Raw genomic sequence first — 11,834 nt, forward strand, 5'->3', positions numbered from 1 at the left:
GCATCGTTCAATAACAGTTTTTTATGGTTCAACCTTGTGTAGTACCGGTATCCTATTTGAATTGCCTGATTGACAAGAATATAACACTTAATAACTTAATGACATGATATTGGTAAACTACCTACTGGTAATATTATTGAACCTGTGGAGGCCGCTTATTTTGTAAAACTGTTCGTTTCTTAGTTCACCACTGGATATTCATAGCTTCGTTTCCATAATTAAATTTAATTAAATTTAAATACAGTCACTGGGAAGGATCCCCACCACCACTCAAACCATACTCAATTAATATTCACAATTTGACCAACAAAGCCAAAATGTAATTGGTTCCTTCTTGCTTTTCTTCAATCAAGCCCATCTATAATATTTTTTAAAAAAAGATGAATATGTGCAAAATATATGATAACTTATCTAATAACCTTGCAATTGTTACATTTTAATGTTTTTTAATATGCTTTTCTGTATGTTTAAATTGCATCATCATATCATTTTAATGTTTAAATCCTTGTACAATATTTTCAACCTTTTGTCTGCTCTTTTGTTGTATCTGAATAAATAAATAAATATCAATTTGATCCCTGCTGACTTTTTTTACATTTGTAGACAGATACTATAATAGACAAATTTTAATGAAATTAACTGTTTTACCTTTTTTAAAATGTTAATTTCTTTTTATATCAAGAGTAGATAACTTATTTGAGTTACAGTGATGTATTTTGCATAAACTGCCCCTGTCCATCATTTCTCATATCTTTGTTGTTTTGTCATTATTTATATTGATATTATGCTGGTGAAATAAATAAATGATACGAGTAAAACGTGCCATTCACAACAAATGTTATCTGTTCACGGACTAGTGATAATCAGTGATTATATAACAACTATCAATAAACGTTGCATTGTACAGTAACTGCCGGTTAACGGATAAGGAAATTGAAAGGGGGAAAATCATTCTGGATGAACTCTGGAATGTAGGAAATGAATCCTAAATAATTGATGGATTATCGGAAGTGGTAATGATAAAACAAGGCTAAAGAAGACGATGCTGATGTAGGCCTACTATTAAGGTTACACTCAACGACCTTATTCAAATGTTATTGCATTATTTTAGCCTCCTTACGTATTCTAAAAATCAATGTTCGTGACAGAACAAATGGGAAATTTAGATTATGGTTACTATTATCAATTCTACGCCCTTGTAAATAATCCCAAATCATATTAACAACTAAATTTAAATAAAAACCTTTGTTCTGTTTGAGAGAGAAAAAAACAAAATCTATTAAAAGTTCCATCAGTAGAACTGTAGAAGGGAAATCATAAAGTAATCAGTGAGGCTTTTTCCTTAATAATATACCTGAATCGAAAAGAAATTCGGCTCTAAGTAAAAAAATAAAATAAAAACACCAAAGCCAAATTAATAATTATCTGATGAGCCTAGCTTTGTAGGCTTTTTCCTGTCAGTGACGCGTTGGTGCTTTTGTTTAATTGTTAAATTTTAATCATTTGTTCTTGAGAATCATGGTTCCATGATGGTTCCAAAACGTCGATCTTTTTTAATTATTAGTTTTAATTACATTTTTGCTAATTTTTTATTTTTATTATCATTACTGTATATTGATTGCCTGTGCAAAATCTTAGAATTGAACTCAAACGGTGTAACTGTTTTTTAAGAAAACAAAAAAATAAGATACTTAGATCTTAAACGTAAAAGTAATAAAAATCAGATTGAAAATTGTACCATATTCTGTAAATAAGGACACATTTCTTTTGGAAGCCGATAGCATGTCCAGTCAAGTGTCCGGTAAAACATCCTGTTAAAAATATCCCACGGAAGAACGAACAATCAATGGCCTTATCACACGAAGAGAAAAGAACGCGATATAAAAAAAAGTTAAAGCTAAACAGATAGTTGATTAAGGGTGTTAATTAAATAAATTAATATTAACAAAAAGATAATATAGGCCTTGGGTATGGGAGTGATGTGTGTCTCGACTTTTCCATAGGCATCTACCTGAATCAAAGAAATAACCAAATAAAACATAGGGCCGGCATTTCGCCATGCAGATGTTTTCTTATTGGGCGTTACCGGTAACTCACAATGACGTGAGATGTTAGCCGTCTCTCATGTTTTTAAATTTAGGCCTTTCGCTCAATTTCTGAGCGCTTAATCTAGTTCAAATTTATTTTTATCGATTGTGACAATTTAAAGATAGAGTAAATTCATCACAAGTAGCAGACCAGACCGACAAGAACTGCATGGTTCGAAACTAGGATGTGTTTTCCCCGGTCTGAGATTCACACCACATAAGTATCTCTAGTCGCGATTAACACATTGCATGTAATGTTCATGATAACATTGTATCCTAATTAATGAATGAAGGATTTTTTTTTATAACTTGACAGCCTCTACACGTGTTATTCATTCTAACATTCAATGTAGGCTTACTTGATTGAATTAACCATTCATTTTGCGCTTTCCTTCCTGGGATTAAATTGTAATATTGACAACCCCTTTTTCATTTATTCATTTCATGCATGAAAAATTGTTTTTCTTCAGTTTTTGCTTCTACAAAAAATGGTTACAAACTTTAACACAAGAACATTAAACATACAAAAATGGCGCTAAATGAGTCTGCGAAAAGGAACATTGAGTAACAATTTGTTACCAAATTCAGGGTCCTTCCTTCCGGTAGCCTAATAATAAACAATATGAGGCCGATTGATTTAGAAAGCATATATTCCAATTCTGTAATTTGCGAGTCAGGTTTGATAAATTAAGCTTGCCGCTTTTTAAAACAAAAAATATCTTGAATTAAGCAACTAACTCGCCTTTTCTTTCTCATTTCTAGGTGTATTTTGTGACAATGGCGTCACAATGGTTAAATTGTTATATTGCTGTACTATTGTTTGCTACACCAATATTTGGTATAGGTAAGTTATACATGTAAAACGTATTAATTCAGTGCAACTTGGTTGACGCCTCTCTATGAGATTCAGTAAGCTTAGCGTACCTGATAACGGAAATAATATTCATCTCCAAAATAGATGTTATCATATTATTACACCCTACAAAGGTCTAAAACTTTGACCATTCGACCCATAATGCGATTACTTTTTGCCAATCATATGAGATTTCCTGCAAAAGTCAAGGTAAATAAAGGTTAAATAAAGTACATTTTATTCGCCTACATGCAATATTTACACCAAGACCTTGTGGAACATGTCCAAATAATTTTACTTCAGTTACTGCAGTAACTATTTGTTTAATGTTTTTGGTACTCAATGTAATGTTGATTACCCAATTAAAGCTAAATCTTGCTAAATAAGGAGTAAACAAAATGTAGTTACTGCAGTAGCTATAGTTGAAAAAATGGGCACTGAAATATTTAATTATTTTACGACAGTAATATAATATTAATAAACCAAATTTAAATAGACATGCAATTGTATTGGTTTAAAGTTAAAAAGATTCGATTAGCCCTATCTCAGAATTACTTACCGGATGTTCTTCGCTTTCCCCTTAAAATGATTTGATTTTGTATAATAATTATGAAAATGAATGTTGGAATTATTTCTCGAGTGGCGGTTTACTCTTTGTTTATTTGTTCCTTATAAAAAAAAATAGGCATCCTATCAACATTCTAACAAGCAGGAAATTATTTAACCACGCGCAGGCGGTATTGATATCAAAATGTCTTTGAGGCGGTGTTTAATCCACTACCGCTAAAAGGAGAACGAGTGCTGCCAGATTACTTCATTAAATGACCCACTATTTAATAGTTTACGATATTTGATAAGAAACTGGATTTGTTGATGCTTACAATTTGGTCACATGATCGTCTTGTCCAATCCTTTTTCGTGGCGGCCTCTTTACCCGTTCAAATGGCTGGAATGATTGGGGAAGAATATTGTAGGCGTTGGCCGAGCCTCCTTCTTCCCACAAAATATTTGAGCTATATTAGAACTAATACTTATAATCAATTGAATTCAATAAAGTCAAAACTCGATATCAACAATCTAAGAGGAACACGTTAAATGCGCAATTAGAATATTTTAATATGAATGTTTTTGAGTTTATAACTCAAAAACATTGGTCGTGGGCATTACTTACTAAAATTTTAGTAAACGGATGATCGAATCGAATTAACGTCGAATAACTATCCGTAACATAAATACTTTTGAAGCCTAATAAACATTGACAAAAGAGAAACACAATTGAACAAGAAAGAAGAGAAACAGGATGGGGGATGTAACTGAAGCAGACTGTATCAAGACAACGGCAGATGTAGAGATTATGTTACAGGCGTGACAGCGGACAATTTCTGTTTCACCTTTTCTGTTACTAAGTGCACCAATAACATAGATCAATGAATTTTCTTTTTAGAGTTGGCCAATATATGTGATCTGTTACAATGTGAGAACGGGGGTACATGCTTAACAGATGGGGATGATGGGTACTGTGAATGCCTACCAGGGTACTCTGGTTACAGGTGTGAACATGGTAAGTGTATTAGAAGCATGGCGATTAATGTAAGCTGTTTGGCATGCTTGTATTATGTTGTGCTGTTTGTAGGCCTTGTGTGAACATTGGTATAAATAACATTATACTCTTCCATAGGCCTAATTTAACCACGGCATTATAAATAAATATTAACGGGTTTCCTCTTAATTCATAGAAGGGATTTAAATATTGTATTCTAAAACCCGAAGTGATTAAATATTTAGCAATAGGACATGATAGAACGTTCTTCATGTGAACTTGGTGTGAAGGGACAATGCATAGGTGATATAACCGGCAACACAGTCGCTACACTGAGCTCCATTTTTATGTTACGAAAAACATGAAAGAAGGGAGGGGTGGGTGCTTAGAGGAGGGGCATTGACCTTTGTAAAAAAAAGATGCGTTTGCTTAAATCATGTATTTACGTGGGTTGTACTGTTAACAGGATTTGGTTAGAAGTATACATGCTAAACAGATGAAAAATACATAAATAAGGAAAGTCATTACGGTCGGAAAACCTCTATTATGTTTATAGGCTATTACAAAACCCAAAAGCTACTTAAAAATTAGTGTTCTCTGAAGTGGAACATTATTACGGTTTGATATACACGAAATCATCCCGTACCACATCCTTAATAAGGCAATAAGCCAAACATAAAGACAAGCAATCTCGACAGGTGATCCGCCTAGTACTGATCTCTAAAAAAGTGTGAACATGATATGAATAACAGGAAGAGAAGCATTAAAGTACACTGGTCATGTGGCATATAGCTAAATACTGAACTTGAAATAATAAAATCTTAAAGTTTATAGGTTATTACAAACCCAGATAGCTACTTAAAAAATTATTGTTCCTTGAAATAAACATTTATATGAGATAGTTCATAAAATGAATTACCGTATCATGAAAAGAATAAATGAAAAATAAAATTATGAAGAAGAGATTGTTGTCAATCTTCTGATCTCATTTCCGTATTATTAGTTTTGGAGACATCCGCCAGGCCTAGTTATCAACATGTTTTTAAGTAGACATGTTCAGAATTATAGATTTCCCTAAGATGTGGTTACAAAAATGCATTAATTCTACAGGCTCTGCAAGCCTAAACGTTGCTTAACAGTTCCTTGAAGGAAGCGAACATTTAGTTTATACAATAGAATCATCAAATCCAAAACATAAAATTATATTCTCATTTCTGCATTATTAGTTTTGGAGACATCCACCCGGCCTATATAGTAATGTTAATATACAAGTATTAAATGTTTTAAAAATTGAACATGCTCTGGAGCATCTCTGATCTCAAAACGCGTTCAACCGAAACACACTTGAATGTTCTATCTGCCAAAAGTGAATTGCAACAATCTGAATTACTAGAGGGTGAGCTCGCTTCGCTCGCTCCCCCTCTAGGAAGTGTAGACGATGGTTCTCGGAATGATAATGTTCTCCTTGTACGTTTTCTGTCAGTTACCATTATTGAAAATGCTTGACATTCGTAAAACTGAACTACTCTGTTTCACAGTGTCTTAGATGATTAATAACATACTACAGTATAGTGTTTATTGTTTGGTAGGGCCCTTATAGGGCGGAGGTGGGGAGGCGGAGTTCATTTGAGGGAGGTGCGTATGAGGGATATGTTAAATTTGTTAGTTTTTTATAATATGATAACATTTATAATCAAATGAAATCCTCTAATAGATATGAAAAGTGGTAAAAAAAGAATAAAAAATGCTTGGTAAATTGTAGATAAGGTACCAGCTTCCCCTTTCATGATTTAGGTTCATTGCTGGACTTTCTACGCGAAACAAACAGCGGCGGCAACGAAAGAGATCACTCGACGTACTATTCCTTTCTGGATCAACAACGCCAACTTTTTGGTAAAAGCTTTCAGAGCGGTCCGTTAAAATTTGTTCAGGTTCATACTGTTTCGCTACTGTTATACATTATCTTGATGCACTGGTATTTCAAATAAACATTATTTATTATTATTTAATATCTTTTTTGATATTTTAGACACCAATCTCTGTGAACCAAATCCATGTTACAACTCTGGAAAGTGCATACTGGAGAATGGCGGTACAGATCGTCGGTGCCTTTGTCGGGCTGGATTTTTTGGAACCAACTGTGAACGAGGTTTGTATTGTAACCTACTAACAAAATCATAATATTTCAACACCATTATTTAATTTTACACGGAAATAATTAAACACGATAAACAGCTAGGTACTTCATTATATTACTTCTAAATCTATAGTCTACATGCAAACTGCGAGTTTGCCACTGTGTTGTCACGACAAATATGGCCCGGGCCAAAATCGGTCCGGTCGGGCCAGTTTTGGCTCTACATTTGTGGCCAAAACAGTCTGTCGATTTTAATTAAATTACTACGCTTACGATATGTTTTAAGTTGTTTATGGCTAGAAAAATATCCTATGATATATATTATAAGTAAGTTATCTTGTCGAATACTATAAAAAATAAATGTATTTCATCTAAAAACATGACTTTTGTGTTCAGTCAGAGCCTGCCACACAGGCACATACAACGGGTATGGGACGCTGATATCGCCAGCTAGATTTTATTTTATGATTGAGGCCTTTTTTCTTCTTCGGCCTAATCAATATTGGTATAATTGTTTTATAATAATTGTATTGAATTGATTTATTGATTGATTAACCATAAATCAGTAATAAATTATATTGTTTTTAACAAAAGAATAAAATCGATTAAAAACAGACACTTAAAGCCTAGTAATTAGTACTAATTATTGATGAGTTGCTACTAATAATGATTAAAAAACAGGCTTAATTTATTTATAATATTAAAATTATAAATAACATCCTGTTTTCAATATAATCATGGCCTTTTGTTAATGGTATACATTATGAGTAATTTTGCGCACCATGTATTTGTAAGACCGGACCTGACTTTGGCAGCCATAAATGGTCTTCTGGACTGATTTTGGCCCAGACCGATTTGGTATGACACATCCAATGTTACCAGAGGTTGTCATTTTGGTCAGCTACAAAGACTATTAATTGATTGGCTGAGAAACAAACTAGATGTCTTCAGTTTGCCAAATGTTATCGACTAGTCTACACTAGCAAACTTTGGACAACTTTGCCAAACCAGAGTTTGCTAATGATTATCTAACAATAATGGTAAGCATAGGCCTGGTTTAATGCGGTAAGAGGGCAGTACATTCTGTATTTACATCATCTTCATTCGTGTGCCAATTAACTAGCAAACCATGCGGTTTGAACGACTTGAATTATTTGAAATTGCGCAAGAAAAACTTTGTTCATTTTCAAAATTGCACAAGTAACTTAATATGTTTCTATATAAGGACCATGCGGCAAAGAATGTTCTACAAAATATCAACCGGTATGTGGTTCCGACGGCTACACTTACCAGAATGGATGTGAACTAGAAAAAGCTTCATGTTTGGATAACTCGCTGATTTGCGCATCTCTTGGGGAGTGCGCATCCAATGGTAAGGACAGTGAGCCGTGTCATGAGAAACAACTTAAAATTGTCATACAGTGAACCATATCATAAGTTCTATATTATGTAAAAATGGATTTTTCTTCATTAAAAATTGACATAAGCTGTTCCATACATTTAGACATTAATACTAATAAACTAAGTTCTATAATAAAAAATAATAATTTCTTGTTATACCATACTTTAAACTTATGTTTCTGGAACACAGAATATCCATTTACAAGTAACTATTGCTTTTAATATGTGCAAACATAATACACATTTTTTGTTTTGAATTCACTGTAGGTTGTAGATGTAAATGTATGCCAATAAAAGATCCTGTATGTGGTACTGACTGTATTACTTATGACAATGAATGTGAACTTAATAATGCTAGAAAATGCTCAAATCCATCACTTAGAAAATCATACCATGGAGATTGTAGAGGTAAGCTCACAAATGAAAATGTCTTTTATTTTTCTTGACAACAATTCCAACAAACATGTATATGTACTCTAATTGTATTGTGAACTGTGTACTGGAGGTTAGAACAACTAAATGAAAAAAAGAATTTAAGGTAATTACTCTATTATTAGGTTTACTAAGGCCTAGTTTCAACACATCATTTACTAAAAATGAAATAAACTCATCATAAAGTCATGGTTCAAATCCCGACCACAACGTATAATCCTGTTCTCATAATAAGCAGTCAACCATAAATTCTATATATACTTATTGTTCCAGCTTTCACATGTGGGCTAAGAAAGCCATACAAATGTAATACATGTCTTCGACTAACGGGAGAAGTGTGTGGATCTGATGGCCAAAGGTACAGCAGTGAATGTCAATTACGTGTTAAAGCTTGCAGAAGAAAGAGTCTGCATATGATTGCATGTAAGTAGACTTTGTTAATTTCTCCTGGTCATTCTATTGCTACAGTAACAGATGTCAACTTGAATTTTCTTTTTTGTCAATATGGTGTTACTAAAGTTACATTGAATAGGTTACTGTGAAAGAGACAGTCCTATTTCTTTCTTCTTCATGATTCTATACCACATTTCATTTCATTTCATTTCATTTATTTCACTATCATCATCGCAGCCTTAGCTGAATTACAAAGATATTTACATTTTCTCAATATTAAAATTTGTATAAAAGTATAAAACCAATGATAATTATATATAAAAAAGGAGGCAATTTACACAAGAAATACAATACAGGAACATTCAACAAGTTTAGCATTAAAATATTAAAATAGAAAAAAAAAACACCAAAAAGGACCAATAAGAATTGCATAGCTGTACTGGGTGATATATAATGATTATTCATTTAGAAGCGAGATAAGGTATGGTATTGCACTTTTTCTATATCTTTCAACTCTGCATTTGGGTTGTTGATACTTTACACGTCTTAGTTTCATGTTACTTACATTCTTCACTGGAAACCATTTTCCAAAATGAATACTTTTTGAACAATTCAGAGCAAACTTATAGCATAGATTACGCCTTCTATCAGATAAAGTGTCTAAAGAAAGATCATTGAGTGCTTGGTCATAACATATGTAGTCATTACACAATATTATTCTGCAAGCCCTTTTTTGGACAGATTCTATCATATCACTTTGTTTCTTAGTAAGACTAGAATGCCATACTGGGACAGCATATTCAACACTTGGTCTTATGTAACTCTTAAATACATCTACAAGATCAAATTTCGGAAGATTGAACTTTCTTAATCTACACAATATATGCAGACGTCTGCTGGCTTTGGATACAATTTCTTTAACATTACGGTCCCATTTGAGGTTGGCTTGTATCCATAAACCTAGTAACTTAGTTTCATTAACGATTTCAATTGTAGCATTACCAATCAAAAGGGGTTCATGTTCATATTGATTTCTTTGAAAGTTAAAATACATAGTTTTACATTTAGTTGGGTTAAGTTTTAGTTTGTTTTCATTAGACCATACATTCAGTAAAGCAACATCATTCTGAATTGAGGAAATTTCATCCTTTTTTACTATCTGTCCTATGCACAAATCATCTACATATTTCCAAGTTTTACATGGCGAGTCTTGCATGGCATCATTAATTAGATCAAGAAAGATCATAGGCCCAAGGAGTGTGCCTTGAGGGACGCCACATGTTAGATTAACACTCATTGATAATGTGGATTTATAGCGTACTTGTTGGGTTCTGTTTGACAAAAAGCTAATTAACCACGGTACAATTTCAGGTCTACAGCCAAGTGTTACTAATTTAGAAACTGCTATTGTGTGGTCAACACAATCGAATGCTTTACTAAAGTCAGTTAAAACTAACTGACCAACAGATTTGGGAATGTTACTACCTTCATAGAACACATTTAGTAGATCAACCAAATTATGGGTTGTAGAAAAGTGTTTACGGCAACCATATTGGTTGTTATCAAGATTTTTCTCGATATCTGTTAAGAGCCATTTTTTAATGAAGCCCTCAGCTACCTTAGCTAGTATACATGTAAGCGAGATTGGTCGAAATTTGTCAACCCTAGTACAACCATTTTCTTTGGGAACCGGAGTAACAATAGCATCCTTCCACATAGTTGGGACATGACCCTCACTGAGGGAGGCATTTAAGATATTAGTCATAGGGATGCTTAGTTCGCATGCAAAATCTCTTATTAATCTGTTAGGCACATTATCAGGGCCCGGGGACTTATTTACTTTAACTTTTCTTAATTGATTGTACATTTCCCATTCTTTTACATTAGGGGGTTTATTGGCAGGTAAATACGTAGGAAGCTTACATAAATCAATACTAGGTCTGCTTTGGGAAGTTATAGCAAAATGGTTGTTTACAAAATTACTTATACCATGATAGTCATCCTGCGGAATATCCTCTACACTAATAAGTGGTTGGGGTTTTGTTTTATTAGCTAACATCTGCACGCCTTGGTGCCATTTATGGGGATTAGTGGCTTTTAAGTTTAATAAACGTTCATTGTAAAAGTTCATTTTGTCTTTCTTGATCACTTTTTGTACCATATTCCTATAGAATTTCCATTGCAGCGATTTACCATGATTAGTAAAAGCGTGTTGACGTTTCATTATAAGATCCTTTGCTTGTTGCGAAATCCATGGCTTATCAGTTGGATGTATCTTAATGGATTTAACCGGGAAGAAAGTGTTGATAGCAGAAGTCAATGACAAATAAAATGATTGCGTTTTCTGTTCAGTATTACTCGCGTTAATAACCTCGTTCCAGTCATGGGTAGTTATCCAACGGCCAAATTCTTCAACACTTCTCGCTTTCATTGGTCTGATTACACGCTTTTCGATTTTGTTGCTATTCGTCCTTGTAGTTGCTGACAACAGAACACAATTATGATCGCTAGCACCCATCGGCGACACAATTCGGGGATTGCAATAATACTGCTTCAGATTGGTGGCTATAATATCTAGTATTGCATCCCCTCGCGTTGGTTCTTTCACAATTTGTTTTAGGTTATGTGCACGGCATAGTGGGGCTAGGTCAGTTCTGTTCAGGTCCCCCATAATAATGAAGCCAGCGTCTGGGTGTTTAAGTTTAAGACTGTCAAGAGATTTAATAATATGATCCAAAAGCAGTTGTTGGTCAGAAGAATTAGGTGGAATATATATTCCACAAACTATAATAGAGGATACAGCTCTGGGGAGCCTCTTTGGTCTTATAAAAACCCAAACACACTCTAGCTCTTCGGGTACTACTATTTCAGGTATTCTTCGCGACAGAAATTCAGAATTAACATATACGGCCACTCCACCACCCTTCTTATGCGTTCTATGATAGGTATAAATATTGAAGTTGTTAATCATCAGTGCATCATCTGTTATTT

The 11,834-nt window shown here is 33.6% G+C and overlaps 1 protein-coding gene across 1 annotated transcript; it reads left to right on the plus strand.

Annotated features, from left to right (window-relative positions):
* The first annotated feature begins 2,818 nt into the window (after window positions 1–2,818).
* Window positions 2,819–8,978, plus strand: LOC144840823 (tomoregulin-2-like). Its single transcript, XM_078696863.1, has 6 exons — window positions 2,819–2,931; window positions 4,385–4,501; window positions 6,510–6,629; window positions 7,843–7,989; window positions 8,286–8,426; window positions 8,724–8,978. The coding sequence occupies exons 1-6, from the start codon at window positions 2,865–2,867 to the stop codon at window positions 8,879–8,881; spliced, it is 750 nt and encodes a 249-aa protein (XP_078552989.1). The 5' UTR covers window positions 2,819–2,864; the 3' UTR covers window positions 8,882–8,978.
* Window positions 8,979–11,834: the final 2,856 nt, after the last annotated feature.

The sequence above is a fragment of the Antedon bifida genome, chromosome 4 (genome assembly GCF_963402885.1).
Source record: "Antedon bifida chromosome 4, ecAntBifi1.1, whole genome shotgun sequence".
NCBI classification, from domain to species: domain Eukaryota; kingdom Metazoa; phylum Echinodermata; class Crinoidea; order Comatulida; family Antedonidae; genus Antedon; species Antedon bifida.